The sequence below is a fragment of the Gracilinanus agilis genome, chromosome 2 (genome assembly GCF_016433145.1).
Source record: "Gracilinanus agilis isolate LMUSP501 chromosome 2, AgileGrace, whole genome shotgun sequence".
Lineage (NCBI taxonomy): Eukaryota > Metazoa > Chordata > Mammalia > Didelphimorphia > Didelphidae > Gracilinanus > Gracilinanus agilis.
Window position 1 is genome coordinate 701800180 of NC_058131.1, and position 27396 is coordinate 701827575.

At 36.2% G+C, this 27396-nt stretch overlaps 1 protein-coding gene across 1 annotated transcript in view; it reads left to right on the top strand.

Annotated features, from left to right (window-relative positions):
* Positions 1–27396, top strand: part of CTNNA3 (catenin alpha 3) — a 2010564-nt gene that overhangs the window by 969542 nt on the left and 1013626 nt on the right. Inside the window, exons 7-8 of the mRNA XM_044660319.1 lie at positions 10806–10886; positions 23824–23976. Coding sequence (XP_044516254.1) covers positions 10806–10886; positions 23824–23976 — 234 coding nt within the window. The remainder of the gene's footprint in view (positions 1–10805; positions 10887–23823; positions 23977–27396) is intronic.

Here is a 27396-nt window from a genome sequence, read left to right on the forward strand (position 1 = left end):
CAAAGGAATTTAAAGTATTGTAGGCAAGCTGAAGTCCCCAGCTGAACACAGCACTGCAGCTGGTTGTCTTAGTAAAGCAGAGTATGGTGGTGTGGGGAGTGGTTTTTTGGGGGGACTTGGTACCTCCAGAAATCACTCTAATGAGCAGACAGGAGACTTAGATAAGATGCTGAAAGGAAGTAGCCTTTATTAATGTGTGGTTAGAATATTGTACCCTAGGACTATGTTCCCCAGAATTCCTTTAGTATTTCCTAGAATTCCTTTCCTCTCTCCCCCACATTGTGTCTTCACAAATTGTATATAAGTTGGCTGTAACCCCGCCTTTTCGCTCTCTTCTTTCAAGACCTCAGCTTTGTTAGCTCCCTCTTTAGCTTTTTATTTTCCTTTACTTCAAATTATTATTAATAAATCTTATTAAATATAATACTTGGAGATATTGTGTATTAATTTTTAAGCTTACATTAGTTTAATTAATTAATTAATTAAACATTAATTTGAGCTTACATAGAGAAAGAGAAGACAGCAGGGAACATTTCTGAGCATTTCCTTAGCCATGTCCATTGGCTTACCAAAAGAATCCTCATTTTATAGAAAATCTCTACAATAGTGCCTTGAGTTCATCACCACCAATGCTTGAGCCATTGGTTTTTTGTCTGGCATACTCCCTACCCCCTTTTTGGTTCCCAGCACTCTTTGAGAGTTTTTCTCAAATGAACACTTTCTCATTTTAGTCATAATTCAGGAATGTGCAAGGCCAGAGCCATGGTCTTTGCAACAATTTTCTAGGTAGGAGTGTTATTCCCACGGGAGATCCCCTCTTACTGCATCTTCTAGGCTCCATGGCCTCCTCATTGGTGTCCATGGGACTTCATTCTCTTAACCCTTGAAATGCTCGTTGTGAGTCAATTGAGAATTAATAACAAGAAAAGAAAGGTGTTGGATCACTTTGAAAGAAGTAGTAAGGCAATAAGGAGGAGATTGGATGGAGGAAGGGTCTATTCACTGCTGGGAGAGCAGAGAAGACAGCTCTACCGCTTGTTATGTAGAGATAGGCGTCTTTCCTCTCTTCCCTGGAAAGCCTGGCTGAGCTAATCTAGAGAGGAGAGTTACAGAGATGATGGATGAGGAGTGATCCCTACTACCACTTATCCTAATGCCAACCCTCCTTGTGAATAATGCATTGCTGATTACTAATTATTTTCCACTCAGTGGGACGATCATCTCTTTAGTCCTGGAAGCTCTGCTCCCCTCTGTACGCTTTCCTCTTCAGGGCCCATCCTAAACTGTCGGACCCAGAGCTAAGCATTTCTTTCTAGGCAGAATCTGGCCAGGGCAGTGTTTATATCTGTGTATTAAACTCCGAGGAACATTGTCTCAGAAATGCTTTTATTTACTGGCGGTGTCGGGGTTTGATACCAGAATTTTACTGACAGCACATCCCCATGCTTTCCTGGCTGGGTACACGCCACTCTGGAACAGAAGGCTTTATTTCTCATGTTTGTATATCTATGTCTTCCATTCCTGAAAACAACAACAACAATAACCGCAACATTTGCCAGAGTCTTTGCCTTTCCCATTTACTAAGCAGCAAGTACAAAAACCCAGGCTGTTTTTATGGGGAAGAAATTAGCCCAAGGACATTGTGTTCTCTCTTTATGATGAAATGTAGATTTTCTCCTAAAAGGCAAATGTGTCATTCTGAAAGGTTGGATAGGATGCTACTTTCTGAGAAACAGAGAGAAACAACTCCAGCTGCTTCAATTTAGCTGCAGTACAAGATGATGCTTCGCTTCTATAGCACTTTTAAAATTTGATTATCCATCGAATACATTTTCATGGGTGGTAAATGCTAACCCTTTGGTATTTGGGCCTTCAGAGTCATTGAAACCACCTTCCTCATTTGAAGCATCCCTTCCCTCTGCCTCTTTTCCACTCCAACAGGGCTTCATGCTCATCAAGACATTTTCAGGGCAAGAAATGGTAACCTTTTGTTTTTCAGAGACTGCTTAGGTTCTTTCACAGAGTGAGGCCTATTCTTTGAACTGTCAACACAATAATAGCTGGTATTCGTGGTGGGAGCTACTATTTATGAGTAGATTATTATAATATTAAAGATATGATTTGTACTAATAGCATTTAGCATTTACATCCCTGCAATGCTCTTCCTCGACCTACCCATGAGACTTCTAAGTGCTAAAACCCATATGAGAACTTTGCTGATTCTTCTGCCCAAACCTTCCCAATCTTTGGTACTTTTCCCTCCTGAAATTACTTTGAATTTACTCACTTGTGTGCATAAGTCCTCTCGTTAGTGAAATATGAGGTCTGTAAGGCAGGGAGATGCCTCCCCCTTTGGTGTTGAGCTATTTGAGGTTAAGGATTGCTTTTTTTTTTTCCTTTTTCTGTCCTTTATATGCTCAACACTTATCATAGAGCCTGGAATACACGGAGTGCTTAATATATTCTTCTTGATTGGTTACTTGATTTTTTGTCTTGGCTTCCTCAATGCTGCGTGTGGCACCCTGAACATACTAAGAATATGATAAATGTATTTTGAATCAAACTGAATTGAATTAAAATGAATCACAGTGGGTGGTTAGGGGGCTCAGTGGACCGAGAGCCAGGTCTAGAGCAAATCTGGCCTCAGACACTTCCCAGCTGTGTGACCCTGGGCAAGTCACTTAACCCCCTTGCCTAGCCCTTACCATTCTTCTGCCTTAGACAGTGTTGATTCTAAGATGGAAAGTAAGGGTTTAAGAGATGAATCATGAATCACTTTTCTCACTACAGCTATGTGATATAATGCAGGGACATAGATTTAGAGTGGATGGGAAAGAACTTTAGAAGACATGTATTTTATATAAAATATTTTATCATACAGATGAAGAAACTGGGGCCCAGCAAAGATAATTTTGTATAGATATTGCAAAAATAATAAGCGGCAGAATCCCACTTTGACTTTCACATATATAACTTCCAGTTCGGCATCATTTTGTATTTTGATCATCTCCATTTTACAGTTGAGGAAACTGAGGCTCAGGAAATAACTAACTGGTAAAATCACTCAGCTAGTCAATGACAGAGGAGAGACAAGAGTCAGATTCTTTACCACCTTGTCATACTGACTCTGAGCCATGCCTTGTGACCAATAGTTGAATGCTATCATTTTACATATATGGAAACTGAAACTCAGAGGGAAAGAGGCTTTTCCAAAATCCAGCTTTCTAACTCATCCATTTCTTTTCAGGGCCTTTGTTAGATTGGCAGAAAAGATTTTCAGTAGTAAATAGGAAGTAAATTAGTGGAACGTCTATGAATTATAGAATTTTTAAGTAAAACTAAGAGAGAATCAGTTGGAATAGTCATTTTTAGTGAAAACTTTTTTGACTGATAAGTTACTAATTTTCTACTTAAACTATGTTTGTTTTGTCTATTTAAGGCTGATGTTTTTCATATTATCTCCAGTCCCTTTCCCCAACACATAGATACAGAAAGGGTTCCTAATTCCTCTGTACTGAGAACTCCCCAGATGAGAACTCTTTCTACCAATGGAGATCACAACTGCCTTTGACCTATCACAGAACCATGAGGGTATTGTGATCAAAGTCACACATGAAGTAAGTGTCATTGTTGGAACAGGAAGCCACGTCTTCATGAATTCAAATCAAGAACTCTTTTTTTTTTCATCATATTTCTAAAAATATAAATCAATTAATCAAGAAACCTTCATTAAATTAACCAATTAATCAACAAGCATTTTTCAAATCAACCAAGTGATGAACAAGCCTTTATTAGATCAACCAATTGATCAACAGTTATTTATTAGACCAATCAGTTATTCAACAAGCATTTTTATTGAATCAGCCAATTGATCAACAACCATTTATTCATTACCTATTATATACCTGACATTGTTAGGCACTGGGACTACAAAGATTATAATGAAAAAGACCCTCCCCTCAGGGGCTTACATTTTACCTAGGGAGATTGTGCCAGAAAACTTTCTGTTTTCTTCCATTAGAGAAGTTAAGGAATGTCTATCATGTAGAGAATCTTTTTCTAGCTTTTCCAGTATTGTTTTCTGAGCATATTGGACACACACAAGTTCTAGTCACTGAATTTTATCTAAACTGTATATATGTCTATCTATATGTTATAATTTTAATTATATATACTATATACATATTATATATTACATAAAACATTTATGTTATAATCTATTCATGTTATAAATATAAATTTAAGCATATGTTATATGTTATAAATAGATAGTCATATATGTATATATAAATATATAGATAGATATATACCCCAATGCCTAGTGCAAAATTCTAAACATAGTAGTAGGAGCTTACTAAATTTGATGAGTTTAATTGAAGTCTTCTTTTTGCTCAATTTTTGACATTTTCTTTTAAGGAATACTGGATAGAGTTCTAGACTTAGAATCAGATGACCCTAATTCAAATCCTCCCTCTGACACTTTCTAGCTAAGGAAGTCACTTAATTTTGAGTCTGCTTTCTCATTTCAAGGGCTTATATTCAATAGCCTTTAAGATTCCTTTTGTAGGAAATATAAGTAAAGGTAATGGGGTCACCAGGGATATTAAATAAAACTAGGTGATTGTGAGTACATACACTGGGGTTTATGAGAGACTAGACCCGGACATGGGGATCAGAACAGCCAAGCTGCTCCTAACTGAAAAAGGAGCAGTTGTCCAACTGTCACCCTGGGCCAGAGGCTTTGAATCCAACAGACAAGGTAACAGGATATAACTAGGTTTAATTATGAACAACTAAAAGGTGGGATAGGGATATCTACTCTAAAACCTTAAATCTAATGACATAACCCACAGGGAAAGGAAAGACGTATTTCTACACTAACTTAGTACTCTAAACTGACAGGGCCCAAGGAGCAGTAATGGAGTCTTTGAGTGACTGTCTCAGTCTGGACCTGCCAGACTTGAGCAGCACAGTTAGGGGCTTTGTGGCTTTGGGATTCTCACTGCAATCCACTGATCATCTCTGGATGCCAAGGGCCAAGGTAGTCACAGGTACCAAGTAGGGAGGGTTTGCTTGAAACTCTGTCCACCAGATCTCAAACTTTTTCCTTTTCCTTGGCACAGGGCTGTTGATCTCTCTTTGCTAGATGCCACCACTCAGGATCCCAGGAAAGTCAGGATACAGGATGTCCTTTTACTCTGAGTGCTCCCAGGGCTAAGCACAGTTTGTGTTGACCCCCAATGGAGTCCTTCCCAGAGCACAAGTCACTTCTTCCTGCTCCCTCATTCCATCCTGGAATTCCCAGCTCCAGCTCCTTCCTGCTAGATACATCTTCATACCTAATCAATAACTAATCTTATCTTCCTCACAACACTTTCTAGCTCTAAAAGTATGATCCTATAATCCTCTTGGATCATAGTATTACTTCCTTGCCTTAATAAAATCATAAAATTTACAAGTGAAAAAGTATCTGATATATCTTTTTCAAGCTTAATTTAGGAAATATCTGTAGATGCTTTGACAAATCAATAGCTAAGTATTATAGTGGATAAAACATAGGACCTGGAGTCAGGAAGATCTAAATTCAAATCTTGCTCTGCATAGTACTAGCTGAGTATCCTTGGGAAAGCCACTTAATCTCTCTTCTCAGTTTCCTCTTTTGTAAAATAAGAATAGTAGTAGCTCCTACTTCACATATGGATATTCTGAAAACCAAATGAGAAATATGTAAAACAATTTTTAAATTAAAAAAGTGCTTTATAAATAAATGCTAGCTATTAAATGTTGAACGATCTTATGTAAATGAATGTTCCTTCTGTCATTCTATTTCATTTGACTGTAATCCCCCTTAAGGTAAGAACTGTTTCATTTTTCTTTGTATCTCTGGCATTTGTCAAAGTGTCATCTAGCTGCAGCTTAATAAATGAATGTTGAATTAAATTAGATTATAGGCTGAGAAATCTTGACCTAAACAGGAACTCTGGAAGCATTTAGTTCAACTCACTTGTTTTATGGATGAACAAAGGCCAGGTATATAATAAGCTATAATAAATGCTGCTTTGTTAATAGATTGTTGAGGAAACTGAGGCCAGAGAGTGTTAAGTGGCTTGTCCATGGGCATATTCAGAGAACAGATTCTGACCTTGGTCCTCTGACTTTGGAGCCAGTGTTCTTTTGGACATAAGCTGTGTTTTATGCTATGCAAAATAAAGGGGAAGGGAACCTGGTAATATAATTCTGAACCAATTTTGCAAGGAATAAAACAGGGTGGAAGCCTAAAATTAGAAGGAGACGAGGAAGGATATAGGAGGGGAAAAACAAATGATCCCCAGTGTGAAGAGCGAGTGTGTAAAGTTAAAATGTCCCCAACCCTGTAAAGAAGCTTAGACCCAGGCTAAGCTCTGGATATAAAAAATAGGAAATCATCTTTAGAGGCCTTATTGAATCTTTTCATGTTGCCACCTTGTGTCACCACTGCCATTTCTAATAACACTGCCATCTTTTAACTGTATTGATGAATCACAGTGCAGAAGATACCAAGTGTGCTAAAAATAGGAGAGTCTCAAGGACTGGCAGCAATTTTCTCTGTGCAATTGCTAGCTATGCTTGTGACCCTGAGGGCTCCTTGTGTTCCCTTTCAGGCCAGCCTGCTCTCTTTTATCCCTACTTTGTGAAGAAGAGGAAAGAATTAGGGTGAAGGACAGAGGTAGTATGGCATAATGTATAGGGCAGAGGACTTAGAGGCAGGAGATTTGGGCTGGATATATAGCCTTAAAGCTTATTACCTGTGTGACCTTGGGAAAGTCACTTTACCTTTATGGATCTCAGTTTTCTTGTTTGTATGACAAGGGTTTGAGACTCAGTGGCCTCTAAGATCCCATCTAGTTCTACATCTATAATCCTAAAGAATATTCACTTCATTCCTGGTGGAGGAGCAGTAGAAAGGCATCAGGAGCTGTAGGCTTGGGCATCAGACCCTTCAATTGAGGTATTTCTGGCAGCTTTTGACAGAGGCTGCCCACTGAAGACTCCCCTCTCCTTTGCTCTCAAAGGTCTCTTCCCTTGTTCCTTTTATGCAAAGGGCTTTGTTTCCAATAGCCTGGTTAGGGTAGTGTTGTGAGTTGTAGTCCCATTGTATAAATGAGGAGACTGAGAATCAGGAAGGTACACTGATTTACTCAGGGCCACACAAATAACCATTAGAGATGGAATTTCAAAATTAGAGTTGAATTAAATTCGGTTGACTCTGAGGCCAATAGTTTTCATTATCATGCCATCTCTTCTATAAAGGGAATGGTTTTTCAATGAAAGGGCACATGATTTAGTTCATGAATATTCTGCATAGAAACCTTGATGAAGAAAAAGAGGCATTGGATTTTGAATCAGAAGACCTCCGTTTGTATGCCAACTCTGGTTCTTACTCTCTATGTGGCCTTAGTTTCCTCAGCTGTAAATGAGAGGAGTTATTCTAAATGATATCTTCTAATTTTAAAACACTTATCATCTTATCCTCACTCTAGGATGATCTTTACTTATTCTTTGGGGAATCCTGTGGTTCTCATTAGTTGGTTTAGTACAAACTTACAATTTTCTGTCATGTCTAAGTCATTGTGACTCCATGGACCTATAACATGCCAGGCCCTTCTTTCCTCCACCATCTCTGGAAGTCTGTCCTACTTCATGTTCATTGTTTTCATGATATTATCCATCTCATCCTCTGACATCTCTTTTTCCTTTTGCCTTTAATTTTTCCCAACCTCAGGATCTTTTCCAGTGAATACTGTCTTATTATTTATTAAGTGCCTACTATATTCCAGGAACCATGCTAAGAATATTGGATACATGTAAGAAAAAGAAAGATAGACCTTAGCCTCAAAGAGCTTATTATTTAAAAGGGAAGAAAACACCCCCAAAAAAGCTTAATAAGGGTGGGAAAGAAAATACACAGCATAGGGACATGAGCATGATGGAGTTAATTTCAAAGACTACAGCTGGTGGGAAATGAAGAGTTGATCTGGGCTTCTGAATCTTTTCTAATTAGAAATTTTAGAAGTAAGTTTTTTAGGCTTTTGCCTTTTATTTTATTTTATTTTATTTTATTTTGCTTTTCTTTCCAATCCTCTTGTGACAGAGGCAACTAAGGCTACCAATGAAGTATGAGTAGCAAAACTGATACAATCTCTTTTTCTTTTTCTTTTTTTTTTAACCCTTAATTTTTGGTGTATTGTCTTATAGGTGGAAGAGTGGTAAGGGTGGGCAATGGGAGTCAAGTGACTTGCCCAGGGTCACACAGCTGCGAAGTGGCTGAGGCCGGGTTTGAACCCAGGACCTCCTGGTCCGTCTCTAGGCCTGACTCTCAATCCACTGAGCTACCCAGCTGCCCCCGACTGATACAATCTTATTGATGATAAGTCTCGTGGTAATGAGCTTTTCCTGGGGAGTAGATGAGGGTAGAATGGGGATGGATGATGAAGTTCAGTCCAAAGAATAGAGCTGGGAGGGAATGAAGAGGAATCTTTCCTTTGTCCTTTGTCTCTGATTCATTCTTAAATTGTACCTTCAATCCCAGATTCTAGATGTAACCCAATCTGAATGACTTTCTGCTTGAGGCATTGTAGTGTGTGCTACAACAGGGTCTGAAATGTCTTAGGAGAGGACAGATGTTTCTTTTGTCCTTACTCCGTAGGATTTAGACCTCTAGAGGGACCTATGAATGCCATCTCTCCTGACCTCCTTAGACAACTGATGATGAAAAGGAGGTCTAGATAGGTGAAATCAATTGAAATTGGGTCATCTATTCCAAAGCAATAAAACAAAAAGAGAAATCAATCTGAAGCCAGAGATTCTGGGTTCCAATCTAGGCTTTTGGGTATTTAAGAACTGCGTGACCTTAGACATTCACTTTTTCTGATTCTTTTAATGAACTCATTTGTAAAAAGGTTTGAACAAATGACCTTTGAGAACATTTCAAAATCTATGTCTTTGTATAAGCAATATGTTTCTTCTTTCACAATATGATGAACATGGAAATATAAATTGGATGATAACACATGTACAACACATCATGTTGCCAGCCATCTTGGGAAGGGGTGGAGGAGTAGAAGGAAGGGAGAGAATATAGACTATAAAATGTCAGAGAACAAATAAAATTGTATTGTTATAAAAAAGTTAAAATCTGTTTTTAAACCTCTGTTCCTAGAAAAAGATGGGAATTGAAATCAGGTCTTCTAATTCCAACACAGAGGTGTTATGGATAGACCACTAGCTTTGAAGTAAAAGGAACTGGATTCAAATCCTGGCTCTACTCTGTCTATGTGAACTTAAGTAAATGTTTCCACTTCTCTCAGCCTCAGTTTCCTCATGTGTAATTAGGGGATTTGATTACATAATCTCTAAGAAGCATTTCAGAAAAAAAAATGACAATTTTCTCTTAGGTTCTGGAATGAATGTTCCCTTATTCCCTGAAAAAAAGTTGAAGCTTTCTCCATGGCAAATTCCTATGGTCACTGGCTCTTTTAATTTATCTTTTTTTACTTTCAAGGTCTCCTCCCAAGGACCATTCTAAGTTTATTAATTTAAAGAGCAGCCGTTTTCAAAGAAGTGAATCACATAATGGTCGTTTCCATCTCTTTTATGTGAGATATCGCCAGAAAAAAAAAAGGCTCATTAGTTTCAACTCAGTATATGCCTAGAAAAGTTATACATATATATATATATATATGTATACTGACCAAGGTTATTCTCTCTTAATATATTTTAAGATTTAAGTCAACACAACAAACACATGACGGGAAGCAACAAGCAAACTAACAAACTCTTCTGATTGGAGATGATATCGGCATACATCAAGAAGCTAAAGGGACTTTGGAAATCAATTAATGTTTAAGCTTAAGAACAATGGCCCCTTCTTTTCCTTTCCAGTAGAATGAGCCCTGGCTATTTCATTTTGCTATTTGTTTCCTGAACTCCTGGAACACTACCTACCACCTTTTAGATTCTTATGAAATTCAGATTCTTGGATTCATTTGGATTGAAATTGGAAAGAGACTCCCAAAGCCATGCCATGCAACTCCCCTCATTTTTTCCAGATAAGATATGGTGGAGGGCAAGGAATCGATTCATCCAAGGTTCCATAGGTGGCAAATTTTTTGGAATTCAAATTCGTTCCTTCTAACACTGTGTTGAATTCTATTGCCACAGAAGCAGAGGGAAAAGGTGGCCTGCCAGTTGTCTGGAGAAGCCCACTGTCTGCTTTATGTTCTCCCTGGAAACAATTTGTTCTTGGAATCTTGTCAGCTACATCTATGGTCAAGGTTCACACTGCATATTTTATTGGTGTTCAACAAAGCTCCACTATGTCTCAGCATCCATTGCACAAGACCCGATTAAAATTCCTTCTTTCACAAACTCCCACAGAAGGTGACAAATTGGGCCTCCGGTGCTTTTAAGCTAATTGCTCGGCATAGCGGGTAACAAGCTGGCATGCTGGGAGCCGTGGAGTAACATTCTATACAGAGGCTGTTCTGTATGATGCCTGGCCAAATGGACCCCAGCACTATTGCAGTCATGCCGTGGCCCCTTAAAGGACAAACCAATGCGGCCATTAATCATGATTCTACTTCTCTTAAGTAAGATGTTCATATCTCTTAGGCAATGTGTTAGTAGGATGAAAACCAGTTCAGAACCAGAAGTTATTATTTTCCGTGGATGGGAGGACATGGATGGAGACAAGAAATTTGCTAATATATAGATAACAATTAGATTCAGTTTCTGATGACAATTTTTTTGTCTTATTTTTTTTACAGGCTGGGAAGAAGGAAAGGAGTAATACCCTGAATATTGCAATAGATAACATGTGCAAAAAGACCAGAGACCTGCGTAGACAGGTGAGAAGAAGAGGGGAGAGGAGAGAACATTGGGGGAAGGGAGGAGATAAGAGAGATGCTGGGCTAAATGCATCACATCCATGGAGCCAAAATATTTCCATCCTGATTTTGATCTCTCTTACCCACTTTTTTTCCAAGATTACATGCCAATGCAATTTTTAATAATCATTTTCCTTGTATTTTGCAATCCATGTTTTCTCCGTTCCCAAGGAGACAGAAAATAAGATATAGGTTGTACATATGTTATCATACAATACATATTTCCATGTTTATCATGTTGAGAAACAAGGTACATGTCACTTACATTAAAGAAAATTTATGAAGGAAATAAAGTGAAGAATGGTATCTTTCAATCTGCATTTCAATGTTGGTTCCTTCTATGTGGGTACCCAACTTTTAAAGCAACAACAACATCTTACTTAGATAAAAGAAAATAGTCATAAGATTACAGATTTAGAGTTGGAAGAGAATCTAAAGGTCACAACCCCCTCCTGATAAAGTTTTTCATATAATAGCTCATTCAATCCTCATAACAATGCCAAAAGGTATGTACTATAATTATTCCCTCTTGTACAGATGAGGTAACTAAGATTTAGAAGTTAAGAGATGTACCCAGAGACATACAGCTAGTGTCTGAATGAGGATTTGAATTCAAGTTTTTCTAACTTCATCTAGCATTTTATATAGAATTATTACCAGGAATATTCTCAAGAAACTTATCACCTACTCCAATCCTTCAAATAAAAATAAATGCTCTTTTTATAACACCAATAGAGAAGAAAGACAAAGATGAGAAGTGGGTGGGAAACATGCAAAAACAAAAGAAATATAACTGCAATTTCCACCAGCAAGCCTGGGGCATCAGTGAGAGATCTGTGTTTATTATTCCCTGCCCTTAAGAAATGGACTCTAAATAGATTCATTGGAGCCACTTAGATATAAAAGCTAGAGATAGTAACAGTGAAATTTTCTCCCCACATGGGAAAGAAATAAGTTTGCAAGATGATTCTGATGAAGAATTAGGAGAAAGAATCAAGCCCCAATAGGTTATTTTTCATACTTTCACTGATCCTACTAACCTCTCCTGACCTTATTCTGGATACATCCCTCTATTCCTCATATCATACTTTCTTTTCTATAGTAATTTTTTTTGATCCAAAGGTCTGAGTGGACAGTAAGTTCAATATGAGTCAACATCATCACAGAGGCCACCAAAAACTATTGCTATTCCAGGCTGAATTGAAATGCATAAAGTCTAGAATGAGGGCTTAATTGTATTGTACTGCTCAGACCACACATGGACCATTATGTTTAATTTTGGTTGTCACATGTTAAGAAGGGAATTGGTTGGATGTGTGCTGGATCTAGCAGTCAAGAAGTGATTGTTAAGTTTTTATTATAAGCATGCATACCTTAGAGATCTTCAGTCACTATAAATCAGGACGTGATTTATTATTGTTTTTAACAGTCTAGCCTTAAGATAGTGGCAGTAATATAGATTCAACTCAAAAATGTGTGTGTGTGTGTGTGTGTGTGTGTGTGTGTGTGTGTGTGTGTGTAATTTTTCTTTTCTGGTCAATTAGTTTGTTGTATGTTTACTAGGATACTACCTCTACTGAGCTCAACAGAATTGCAATAGAAGGTTTAGAGAATGACATCATCACCAAACTGGGGGCCAGATAATTGTAGGATAACAACAAAAATAACAGCAACAAGAATAATAAACTGACATTTACCTAGAGCTTTAAGTTTAAAGTACATTCATTATCTCACAATTCACCTGGAATTGACAAGTTCAAGAACATTTACAGGAAGGTAATCAGGACTGCATGCCACTTGAGAATTAGTTGAAGGAATTGGGGGAAAACAAGCACATAAATAACTTAAACTATACTAATACCCAAACATCTTTGTAACAAATTTGGCTTTTCATAGGTGGGATGGACTTCTTTGGAAGGTAGATAATTTCCTCTCATTGGAGGTCTTCTAGCAAAGGCTGGTGGACTAATTCTTTGGAATTCTATAAAAGGTATTTCACTTTGGGTGATTGTTGGAATAAATGGCCTTTGAGGTACCATCTAAAATCTATAATCTAAAATTCTGCAACTTTTGACATATTAATCAGCAGTCTTAATCCCCTCTACTCTTTCTTTCTTAAGTACAAAAATTTTTAGTGCAAACATTCTTTTGGCTGGTTCCTGTAGCTCTGATCAGGGGGCAGCATTTCATAGGGATCTTCTTCTGACTGCTCAAAAAACTGCCAGTCCTCCTTGATGTCCCATTCTCTCTAATATACTGACAATAAAAATGTTATTTAAACACAAATATGAGTCATCTTCACCCCTGCAACTCTTGGCTAAGCATATCTGTTTCTCAGATTCATATTCCATTTTTTAAATTTCCCCTATGATGAAGTTTGTATAAGTATTGTTACATTAGTAGCATTATTTCCATTTCTTTGAGTGAGAGAATATTAAACACAACTCTTTAACTGACCTCCTGCACTTGCTGGTTAAAAGTTTATGGTATATTTTGAAGTGATATAGAAATGTCCATGATTACACTATGTGATTTTTTTCATATATCCCTTCTGTGCCTCATCTGAGTCTTTCTTCACTAACAGTATCACAGAAAAGTTCATTTATTTTTTTTGTTTGAAGGACTAGTGTGGGCTGAGTTTTAAAGGGAGAGTTCTATGGATAAAAAAGAGCATTAGCCATGGAATCTGAAGCCTTGGGCTCAAATACATCTCTTCTATTATTGTCTAGGTTGCCAAATCTTGGTCAGGTCCTCAGTGGGTAAAAAAGAGATTTGGACTAGACACCCTCTCCATTCATATTGATCCCTAAAGCCAAAGAAACTTTGTTATACCTGGGAGTTGTTCTCTGTGTGACAAACATATTGTCTAGGTGGTTGTCTACAGATATCCATAAAAGAGCTTGGTTTTTAGAGTAAGACTCAAACACTCAAAGAAACACTCATTTCAAAATAAAATTTTATTGATCTCTTTTGTTTAAAATCATTCCCATTGAATAGTGTCCATACTCAGTTGTGTATAAAAATCTTTCTTACATTAGAAAGAAATCAGAGAAAAGGAAAAAAAGGAGAAAAATAAGAAAAGAGGAGGATTGATAGAAGAGAGGGCAAATAGAGGAGGCTGTGACTAGAAGTGAAACATTGTGAAGAAGGACAAGATTAAAGGAGAGATAAATGGATAAAGAAGAGAAAAATAGGATGGAGGAAAATATGCAGATAGTAACCTTTACTTTGAATGTTAATGGGATGAACTTACCCATAAAATGGAAGTAGAAAGCAGAAGAGATTAAAAATCAGAGACTTATAATATGTTATTTATAAGAATCACATTTGAAGCAGAGAGTGAAACAGAGTAAGGGTAGGAGCTGGAACAGAAGCCATTATGCTTAAGCTAAAATAAAAATGAAAAATCAGAGATAGCGATTATGATCTCAGGAAAGGCAAAAGCAAGAATCAATCTAATTAAAAGAGATAAAGATAGAAACTACATTTTTATAAAAGTCATCATAGACAAGTAATATCAGCACTGAACATATGCACCAAATGGTACAGAATCCAAATATTTAAAGAAATTAAATGAGCTACACAGGGAGAAATCAATGGTACAATTCTGCTGGTGGAGAACCTCAATTTTCCCTGCTCAGAACTAGAAGACTCAAACAAAAAAATTAACAAGAACAATTTTAAGAAGATTAATAGAATTTTAGAAAAGTCAGAGTTGATAAACATCTAGAAAAAATTGATTTGGAATAGAAAAGAATATACCTTTTTTCTCAGGAATAAAAGACAGTGACACAGAAACTGACAAAGTACCAGGGCATAAAAATAATGACAAATGCATAAAAGCTGAAATATTAATATATCCTTTTCAGATCATAATGCAACAAAGTTTTATTCAATAAAGGGCTATGTAAAGACAAATTAAAAGTTAATTTAAAATGAATAATATGATCCTAAAGAATGAATTGGGGCAATGAATAAATCATAGAAAACAATCAATACTTTAATTAAAGAGAATTATATCAATAAGACAATATAACAAAATACATGGGATGCATCCATAGTAGTAGTTGGGGAAAATTTATATCTTTAAACGCTTAAATGAATAAAATAGAAGAAAATCAGATCAATCTGTTGGGCATACAACTAAAACCACTCCATTTCCCATTGCATCCCCCCACAGCCCAGAAAAGTAATTTATTGTAACAAAAAATAAGGGGAAAATGTTAAGTACTGCAGCAAAACTAACCAACTCATCCAAAACAATCAGACATTATATGAATTAATTCCAACTCATGGTTTTTCACCTCTGCAAATAAGTGAAGGGAGATATTGTCTTCTTTACCTTCTTTGTGACCAAGATCTGCCATTATAATTTCAGTTTTGCTTGTTTGTTTTTGAAATTCTTCTATTTAAATTGCGGTAGTATTTGAGTATATTGTTTTCTTGACTTTCCTTATTTTATTTTGAATCAGTTCATAAAAATCTTCCCAACCTTCTTAGTCTATAATATATTCATCATTTAATTTCATTGCATTGATGAATCACAATGTTTCATCTTTCCTTATTTAATAGGCATCCACTTTGCATCCCAATTCTATGCTCTGACAAAAAAAAAAAAGTGCTCAAGTAAATATTTGGGGGAACGAGAAGCCCTCCTTTTTTGAAATTCACATCCTTGATATAAGTTATGTTTTCACTTATATTCCTGTATCAAAGTAAAAAAACACTTGATTTACTTTCTTAGCATAATAGTTCAATCAATTCTTCTTACATTTCATTTGTATGCCAATCATTGTACAAGTTATGTAATTAGGTTATTTCCATCTTTTGCCATTTTTGCCAATCATCTGGTTGTTAAATGAAAACATAAATTTATTTTGATTCTTTTATTAAATATGTTCTAGAACATTCTCTTATGGTATATGATTACTCCTTTTGAGAATTGTTTGTGATTTTTTTCTTCATTTCTTGGAAAATGAATGAACAAAAAACTATTAACAATTACTATGCACAAAGAATTGTGCTAAGCAATGGACATAGTAAAAGAAATAGAAAAAATCATTATGCTAAATTATTTTGCATTTTAATAGGAGACAATTACATATAGAAGAGAATTTAACTGTAGGTCAGATGGAACGACCAAGGGTTCCTTAAGGTGCAGCTGGAAGTCAGATGGCAAAGCATCTTACTCAATGGCTTCTCCATTGGTAAAATACTATTTAGTTAAAAAAAGACTGTTGTTTATTAAACTTATTTATCAAATGCCTGCTATGTGCCAAGTATCGTGATAGGCAATGGTGGTACAAAGACAAAAATGAAATGATACTTTTCCATCTCCGTAAGGATACATTCTTTTGAAGGAAACAGCACACACATGTGTGTATATATCTATGTCTATCTCTATCTATACATATATATATATATACATATATATGTGACTAACTTATAAAATAAATATGTCATTTTGGGAGATAGGATACTGGTTCAAGGTGGGGCAAGGTTATCAGGAAAGATTTAATGTAAAAGGTAGCACTTGATTCCCTAAGAAGTATTCTAATAGGTACATCCATAAGGGAAAGGGAAAAACTCCAGGAAGGGATTCAGTCATTCAATGGTAAATTTGTGGGAGCACAGGGTGTCATAAATGAGAAAACAGTAAGAAGGTCAGACTGGCCTGTTGAATGTGGAAGTGGTTAGAGCCATATTATGATGATCTTTGAATGCTAAATAGAGGGTTTTATATTTGATATTAGAGGTGATATGCAGCCATGTGTGATTATTAAGGATGGGAATGATATGGTCAGACTAACTAAAGGAAATTCATTTTGGTACTTGGGCACAGAATGAATAAGAGGGGTGAATGACAGGCAAAGAAACAATTTAGCTATGAATTGTATGCATTATTACAGAGGATAAGGGCCTGAAGTAGAGAAATGAACTTGGAAATACTAAGAATAGATTAGTTGGGAGCAGTATCTGTGAACCTAAATACTACATGATTTGACAGTTGATTGGATATGTGGGATGAGGGAGAGTGAGATCAAAGTGTCAGTCCTTTCTCTGTGTTAGTCACTTTACTTCTTTCAGTCTTAGTTTCCAGACAAATAAAAAAGAAATGTTAATGATAAGAATTCTCACGATTACTCCCCCTCTTCCTGATAAAACACCACCAAAAATATAAGAATTTCCTCTTGGTCTTGCTTCAACTTTCTGCTTGTTTACTTCTTCTAGGTCCCACTCCTTATCAGCTATCCGAGATAATTTTGAGATTTGAAGGAAGATTTTTTAAAATTTTCCTTTCATTTGGAATATATGTGTATATGCATATAGGCGTATATCTAGATCAATGTGTTATACAGATATGTATATATACCTATATTTGCCATGTATGTGGGTTTACATACATATATTATTATAAACATATGTGGATATATGTATTTGATACACATTGGAATGTATGTCATACATATCCACGTATAGAATAAATATGCATATACACATACATATGCACATATACATGTACATGCATATTGTTTATATGTGTTTGTCCTACTACCTTCTAATGGGGAAAAATAATCTTTCTGAAAGGATGAAAAAGGTTCTTTGAAAAAATCAAGAACTCAACTCGCTTATCTGTTAGAAGTACAAAGTACAAATGTGGGCAAAGACAAATGGCAAATACAATAAAATTTTGGTTGGAAGCCAAGATGAATTCTCTAGCTATGAATGAATGTATTCTCCATCCAAGCTTCCTTGTTCTCACTGAATACAGAATTCACAGTGGTTTTAGCAGTAGGGATTAGATGATGCTTCTTAGTTGCCTTTCTTACCCACAAATATGGGAGAGAAAGAAGGGCACTAGGAGTAAAGTCATGTTATCTTATTTCAAGTATCAACTCAGATATTTCATAGCTTTATAAGTGAGTATGAGTTTTGGAATCAAAAGACTTGGATTCAAATTCTTCTTCTGATGGGCTTACTACTGTTCTGACCGTAAGTAATTCATTTAGCCTTCTTCTACTTCCATTGCTTCAGTGTTAATGTGAAGGTGTTGGACTAGATCAATATTGGTGAAGGTTTCCAAGTTCGCATGACCCAGCTGACACTTCAAGCTACCTCTGATCCCCCACCACCACTCTGTCACATTACACTAGAGAGCTGAGGGAGGAAGTGTTAGCTTTGGGTGGCTGGTCAGAGGGGCGGAACAAGCAAAAAGTGTCTTTGGGCACTGGGAAGAGGGGGAATGGAGCAGCTCTCCCAGTGTCAGCTCATTACATGTGCCAATACTTCGCCAGTGGTGGACTAGATGGTTCTAACTTATTTTATATCTTTATTTCCATGATCCTATGACACTGAGAAAGTCATGCCATCTCTCAATCTGTTTCCTTATTTGTGAAATGGAGATAATTAGTTCTCACATTAGTGTGGTGAAGAAAGAGTGCCAGCTTTGAAGTCAGAAGAAATTGGACTTCAATTATTCCTTCTAATAATTATTGCTTGTATAAACACGAATAAGTGATTTAACTTCTCTGAACCTCCTCTATAAAATGAGATTATTGGTAATTGTACTATTGGTATTGTAATCTCAGAAAAGGTCCATACAATTCAACAGATTGTCAAAGAAGTCCATGACAGAAGACAGGGAAAGAGTGAGAGAGAGATAGACAGACAGACAGGTAAACAGATAGACAGAGAATTCTGGTTTCAAGATAAATGGCAAAGATAAGTACCAGTGCAATGATGCCTATTTGCCTTCTTGGTGACATGGAACTCATGAATTATATTTTCTTGAATGTGACCCTTCGCTACTAAATATACCGCCCCAGAATTGAATGAAACATGTCATGATATTAGGGAAAGAGGATAAGAGTGTTTGGGATGAATTGAGTGTGATTTAGTAATTATTCATGTAAGAAAATTATTCGTGATTTTGGGGATGATATCACATTCCAAACCTGTTATGTCAGAACAGATGGAAGAGCATATATGGCAATTCAGGTTCAGTGCCTCCTTGATGCTGAATACTGTAATTATGTTGGCAAGCTCAGCCCCTTTTCTAAAAAGAATTATGAGTGTGTTCTAACAGATTCCTCCACGAGCCTATTCTGTTTAAGGTGTTCTAATTTTGTTTCTAATCCTTTGGCATCTTTCTATTGTCTACTAAGCAATACACCTGAAACATGGAAATGGATTCTAAACTTGGGGGACAATAAACTACTGTCAAGAGTTTGAGTAAAAAGCATCATTGAGAATTAAAGGTGGATTTTCTGAATCTCAGTTTACTGTTTAGATACCAAGTATCTTGTTTTGCTCTAAAGACTTCCTCAGAAGGGCTAAATGAAATTAGTGCAGTTAGTTAGAGAGTGAAAGGGAAAAGGGAAAATCAGGCTTGGAAGGGACTCTAGAAAGAAATAGATGGAAAGATATGACAGCCAGAGTATTAACAAGGGTAAGATGATCAAAAGCTTTCCCCCAGGATGCCAGAAAATGTTGATAATATTTAGATGTCGTCAATAGCATAGAAACAAATGAAGTCAGTACCTAATTAACGAAAGTAATTTGTTAAAATATCTACTAGACTACCTCTCTTTGGTGAATGAACCACAGGCAAGCCTCCCTAGACATCTTCCCATTGTGACTATCTACCAAGTACTAGACTTCACGTATCTCAAAGTTTTCTTGCATTTCTTCTTTCTTCTCATCTTATTAATGCTTTTTATTTTTCTATCACATACATTTCAAGACATACTCTTTCTTTAATACCCAGGGAACTTTCACTTGAAACAAAGTTTAAGGAAAATGTAAAAAACAAATCAAATCAAATCAAATTGAAACAAAGTTTAAGGAAAATGTAAAAATAAATAAAATCAAATAAAAATAAATCAAATCAAATCACTGGATATATTGATTGTGTCTGAAAGAATATATGACACTTTGTACCCATAGACCCCCATTTCTCTAGTAAAAGAAGGAAATATATTTTTCTTCAAAACCCAATTCACAGACCACCATATCTAGTAAGCCTTCCCAGATAGACTAACATTAACAGTCTTTTCTCTAAGATGTTATTATGGCCATTCATTTTATACTTCTACTGCTTTTAATTGTAGCTCTCTCAGGCTATCTCTTATAGCCAAACCAGGCTTAAAGCTTCTTGAGGGGATGGATCACGTCTTATTCAAACCTCATCTGTCCCTAATTTTGCACATTCCTCTGCATACAGCAGGTGTGAAAAATAAATGTTTTTGTAAAAGAAAATCTTCCAGAGGAAAGAGAATTGGTTTTATAATGAGATGATTGGGACACAAATCCCCGGCACCATCCATCCATGTGAGATGTTTGGCATTTGACTTCCCTAAGCCTTGGTTTTCCCATTCATAAAACAGTACAATTTAACTATCTTATTCCTTTTTTATTCCTTCTCTTTCTATTCTCCTTTCTCTTCCTTTTGTCCCCATCCTTATTCTCCTTTGACTCATTTTTCTTCTCTAGAAGTACTGGCATAGTCATGTATAAATTCTATTTCCTTTTAAAGTCTTCAACTTCTTACTGACACAAAAACTTCTCTTTATTGCTAATTTTCTCATGATGAAGTTATTTGCTTATAGATCATGGAACTCTGTAACCTCTATGGAACCAAATTTATGAGTTATTACAGTGTTAATACCTGTTGGACATAAATAGGCTGTGGTGTAAGAAGTTGCATGAGGGTTGTTATCTACAAAATTCATGACTAGAAAGGGAGATGGGTTGGCCACATAGGGATAAGCACAGATAGACGCTCATGTTAATAGGAACTGAATATTAAGAGTCATTGAGAAAGCATTCACACATGGAGTAGATTAATAGATTAATAGAAAGCAATGCTGTCAATGAGAAGGAATTGGGGGATTGATCCTTATCTTTTGAGGGAGAAAGCCAGATTAGTGAAATTGAACAACTGAATAGAATGTAGTCTTGAAGTCAGGAGTCATATTTGTCGTATTTTTTTTGTAATGAAAAAGGGAATAAATATTTATGTAGTCCCTACTATGTACCAGGCACTGTGATAAACATTTTGCAAATTTTATCTCATGTGATCCTCACAACCCATCAAGATACGTACTGTTGTTATCCTCATTTTCCAGTTGAAGAAATTAAGGCAAACAAAAGTTAAATCACTTGCCTAGGGTCATACAGCTAGTGTCTCAGGTTGAATTTCAATTTTGTGATCTTATGAAATATTATTTGGAAAGAATGATAGGCAAAGGATTTCCTTGATCTGATTCTCACAACTAGGCTGAGTTTTTCTTATTTTAAAGCATCATGGTGTGCACATATGCACATGTATTGTATGCGTATAAATAAACTGAATTAACATATATTTGTACACATGTAAACATATATAAATAAAATATATTGACATCTACATTTTGTAATATCAAAAAAGTTGTGTTTTTTGCTCAGGAAGATGGGTTGTCTCTTTTGTAGATAGGAATGATCAAACTAAGTGATAGGATTGTCCTATCCTCTGTGGGATGTTATTATCATTGTTGCTAACAGATAAACTGGTCCTGTCTTTCATGATTCTTTTACAGGGCTCAATGTTATGAAAGTAAAATGTATTCATTTTTCTTAGGTGGGTTTAGAACTCAGCAAATATCTGTGAAGCTGGGTAATTGCCTGACTGTCACTTATGAGCTTACATGAAATCTAATTTAAGAGAACTAATTTGTAGCAGAATGTTCGACTTGTTTAATAATTTAAGCTGGGAGTGCAAGAACAATTAATGTAAATGGAGAAAATTGGACATCAGGCTCATTTATTATTCTCCTTGCTCTATTAATCTGTTATCAACTGGCATAATCGGTGATCTCAGTTGGTTTAATTACCATGAAGTCTACAATTTAGCTAATCAAAATTTATTGTCAGCTCCTCCAACAAGGTAGAAAACATTTTGTAATTTTGCAATTATGAAAATACATGATGTAGACGCATGTGTACATAAATGGGTAAATATTTTAATGCTGGTTTTTTTTGGCAAATGTGGATGTTCTAACTTACAATCTGACCTCTGAGTTGAGCATAATGAGGAGAAAAATATATGCTTTTGAAGAGCAATCGTTTGATTGTGATAAGACTGGATTCAATGTCTTTAAATAGGGGAACAGTCAATATCCTCATGGGAAGTTTTTGTATGCTGAAGCTGTCCTTATTCTTACGGCATGAAGAGTCCTTTCTCTAAAGAGGTAATAGGATATGACACAGAGAATACTGGCTTCAAAATAGGGAGGCCTGGGTTCTAGAACCAGCATGAATAAACCTACTTTTATGGCCCTTGGATGATGGTTCATTTTACTTTTCTGAAATTCAGTTTTTCTCTTCTGTAAACACACACACACACATATTCTCTGGTTTTTGTGGTGGAAATGTCCTCTCCTTAACTTGATTTTCATTTTCCTCTCAATATGTTCACTTGATTATGTTATCAGATCAATTATCCTTTTTAAATTGATTATTCTTAGATCTTCTTTCCAACACTGACCTATTTTCTTACCATTAAAACTGAAGACTCTATAGACATCTTAAATTCAACCCATTATCTTTTTCCAAAAAATCCTCCCCTCTTTTGAGTTTCTCTATCACTGTCAGGGATATCATCATCCCTCAAGTCAAAACTAGCTGTCATCTTGACAACTCACTCTGACTCCTCTTATCCAAGCTATTGCTAAGGCCAATTGATTTCATGTTTGCAATATCTCCCAGACAAGTTCCTTCTCCCCTCTGACCTTGCCACCCTCCTGAGGCAGGCTGTAATGACCTCACATCTATACTATTAAAATAGTTTTTTGTTTGTTCTTCCTGTCTTGTCTCTGTTGTTCAGTTATTCAGTCCTGCCTGACTTTTCATGACCCAAGGACCATTGGTATGCATAGGGTTTTGTTCCTTCTCTTTCTATTCTCCTTTCTCTTCTTTTGTCCCCATCCTTATTCTCCTTTGACTCATTTTTCTTCTCTAGAAGTACTGGGATAGTCATGTATAAATTCTATTTCCTTTTAAAGTCTTCAACTTCTTACTGACACAAAAACTTATCTTTACTGCTAATTTTCTCATGATGAAGTTATTTGCTTATAGATCATGGAACTCTGTAACCTCTATGATGCTAGAGTGAGGATGCTAGAGTGGATCTTTATTTCCTTTTTCAGGGATCATTGTGTCAGACAATCAGTGGTTAAGGGACTTGCCCAGGGTATACAGTTAGGAGGAGGTGTCTGAGGGCAGATTTGAACTCAGGTCTTCCTGTCTCTACAGTCACTCTCTCCACTGAACCTCCTATCTGTTTCCTGTTTTGTCTTTATATACTCCAATTCATTGCCCTCTCAACTTTCAAATTACTCTTATAAAGTGCAGATCTGGCCCTATCACCTATTCAATAACCTTCTGATTTCCTATAGAATCAAACAAAATTTTCTAGGCACCTTGGTAGTCAATGGGGAAAAAAATGGAAAACAATTGTCCTGGCCTTCAAGTTGTTAACATTCTTTCTGGGGAGAGGACAAGTATATATAACTATACATACACACTGAGATACACACACCCACCATTATTACAAGTTATTATTTTTTTGTGAGGAAAACCTGCAGTGGCGTAGGGAGATTGGGAAATCCTGTATATAAAATACAACACTTAATCTGCGTTTTGAAGGAAACTAGCAGTTTTATAAACCCTAAATAAGACTGACAATGCATTCCAACAAATGAGACCAGCCAGTGCAACAACCTAGAGATGGTAGCTGTCCAAGGTAATTTCTAGCTCTGTGTCCTATGATTCCTTTTATGTGATAATAACGTGTATAATTTACAGAATGGTGTACAAACTAAACCTTAACTTAAATTGTGTTTTTTCCCCTTTATTGCAGCTCCGTAAGGCCATTATTGACCATGTATCAGACTCTTTCTTGGACACAACAGTCCCACTTCTTGTTCTCATTGAAGCAGCCAAGAATGGAAGGGAAAAGGAAATGAAAGAATATGCTGCTATATTCCGTGAGCACACCAACAGACTTCTGGAGGTAAGTTTCCAAACTTTCATTTGAGATAGAATCTGAAAAGTGGTAACTGTTTTGTTTCTCTGAAAGATCTCCTGGAAATGTCAGACAAATAAGGTGATGGCAAATTAAGATGTCTTATTGGATACCTTAAAAAGTTTGGGATCTGTCTCAGTTATTACCTTGATTTCCTTAGAGAGCATCTAACCCAACTGTCTTGTTTTAAAGATAAAGAAATTGAATTTAAGCAACTTGCCCAAGGTCACACAAATATTTATTTAAAATAGGAATAGAATTTAAGATCGTAGACTCATTTTCTTCCTAGAAATTCTATGTAAACTTTATAAATATGTTGTATTTCTATAGAGGGGAGGGGAGTAGATTTAAGAATGCTGTCATATTTAAATCTGCCATAGACAGGGAAGCCATTTACAGCTAAAGAAAAATGATGTGTGCCCCACATGTGGCTAAAGGGATTTGGAGGTCACAAATAAGAGCTTCAATGACTATAAAAGTCCCTTTAAGGTGAAGTCAGTAACTTCTCCAGTTCCTTCTATTTTTTTTGGAGATTCAGGGTTTCCAGTGAAAAGAATTCTGGATTTGGATCCAGAACACTTGTGATCAAGTCCTGTCATTACCATTGCCTAGCTTGGTGACCTTAAATAAATTCCCTTCTTTCCATCTTAGCACCCTCAGCTTGAAAAGAAATGGAAGTAGTGGAATAGAACAAACTTTTTCTACTCAAGATATCTCTTTATCACATCCAAAAATATCATAGCCTTCACTTATGATCATGTCATAGAAGCATAGAATCTTAGATTGGAAAATATCGCAGTGGCTATCTAGTTAACACTTACCTCCAAGAGTATTTCTTCTAGAACATAAGTGAGAAGTTGGTCTTTCAGCCTCTGCTTGATGACTTCCTATAAGGGGGAGACCATTACATCCAGAGGCAGTCCATTCCATTTATCAATGATTCTAATGGTTAGGGAGACTTTTTTTTTAATTGGAAATGGGTCTATATTTGCCTTTTGAGTAGTCTCAAATAACATCTGTTGTTACAAAAATACATGAAGACAAAAGGTTCTTATGAATTTAATATTTTCCATGTATTTCTATTTTATTCATTACAACAGCATCTACCTACTTTTGAAAGACAGGATATTTATACAAGATAATTATTTTGCCCATAGAAGGGATGTTGTCTGACTTATAAATTCCCAGACCCAATGTAATAACTCTCTGCCCTGACACCCACTCAGACCTGTGGCCCACAGGTAGGGGCAACCCACTAAGATATTCCCTTCCAATTCTAAATTCCCTGTGCCATTATAATCTGTCAACAATTTTAAAGAACAAAACCACCAACATAACTATTTTTGAAGAATTTCTTTATTTTTGATAAATCCTAGAATAAAAACTAGCATTCATTACCTTAAGAAACATAAATAGAGGAAAGAACATATATTCTTGGAAAAATAGACTTCTCTGCCACTCATCTTTGATGTCTTGGAAAAGAAAATGAAAAATAAATTGGAGATAGGATGATGATCTCCCCTGGAAATGCTGTGTTTGAAAAGAGCTGTCTTACAATGGCAATATAGAAAATCATCACTAATTTACTCCAAACACTGAGTCCTGGGGAATAAAAGTTATACATGATCCTTTTTTTCAAAGAACAGTGCCAGTTCCCCTTACTGAAAAAAGTCACCTCTCACCCACACCTCTAACCCCAACCACACATGGAACTTTGTAGACCATTATGAAATACAATGATCTAGAAACTCATAGATTTTAAACAACTTCTAGGGATAGGAATGAAAGGGATCCTAATTTTAACAATTACTTTAAATGTTTTAATTACCTTTCTGAATTTGTCAGAAATTTGAGAATATCAGCAAATTCCTTAAATTAAGACTCAGACAAAAATTAAAATAGAAAGCAGTATTTCTGTTTGTGTTAGATAATTTTATGAAATTATTTCCATACAGCATCACAGGATTTCAGGATCTTAGTTTTAGAGTGGCAAAAGATCTCAGACATCATCTTTTTTTTTAAACCCTTAACTTCTGTGTATTGGCTCCTTAGTGGAAGAGTGGTAAGGGGACAATGGGGGGGTCAAGTAACTTGCCCAGGGTCACACAGCTGGGAAGTGTCTGAGGCCGGATTTGAACCTAGGACCTCCCGTCTCTAGGCCTAACTCTCAATCCAATTCCCAGCTGCCCCCTCAGACATCATCTTAAAAACTAGTAACTTTCACTTTAGAGTCAGAGAAACTGAGAATCAGAAAAGCAAAGTGACTTGTTCATTTTTTATTTAGTAACAGTCTGAAAGGAGATTCTGAACCCATGTCATGCTGCCTCCAAATGCAGGATCCTAATCTGCTATACCATACTCTTTAAAAAAACAGACCAAGGTTATTAGAGGAAACTTCTAGTGATATTTAGATTTCTGTTTATCTTGTGCCAATGGATCCAAGCTCTCATTCAAGTAAGTTCTACTTTTGCTGGTTCTGGTTTTAATTTCTCTGTGCTTTATCATACGTGCCTCTTCTTGCACAATTTTGCTGGTGATTTTTGTTATTTTGTGGATACCCTTGCATTTCAGGGACTATCATCTATTCTCTCTCAATTTTTTTTTTTTTTTGGTTTCATGACCCACCCAACTCATTGTCCATTCAGGCACAGCTTGATGCTATCTTTATTCTCATTTTCAGTTCAATTCAATTCACATATTTGTTAAGTACCTGTTATTCACCAGACATTACACTAGATTCCCAAGATACACAGTGTGACAAGAGTGCCAGTACTCAAAGAGCTTGTATTTGACTGGGTGAGAACAGCATGTGCCCCTGAAATTCTCAGAGGTCTTTTTGCTCAGAACAGAGTATTACTCTTTTCCTTGAAGAATTGTGGTATTGGAAGCTCATACAGAGATGAGTATTGTATATTTAAGTTCATGATTGATGTGGAAATTGCACATGTGATTGCACATGTAAGGTCCATACAATCTGTGACATACCTATTGAAAGTCACAGAATATTAGCGTGACACTGCACATCCTCTGAAAGCCACTGGTACACCCAGTAGGTGATTATAAAGCATGTACAAAATCTACAAAAAAAAAAAACCAAAACAAAAAAAAAAAAACAAACTTAATGGGGAATCTAGGTACCTTAGTGAATTGAGAGCCAGGACTAGAGATGGGAGGTCCTGTGTTCAAATTTGGTCTCAGATACTTCCCAGCTGTATGACCTTGGGCAGGTCATTTAATCCCCTTTGCCTTGCCCTTACCACTCTTCTGTCTTGGAACCAATACACAGTATTGATTCTAAGATGGAAGGTAAAGATTTTAAAATAAAAGAATTAAAGATTTTGTGAATATTTATAATTAGGAGGAGCAGGAATGGACTTATGTAGAAGAGCATTTGATCTGAGTCTTGAA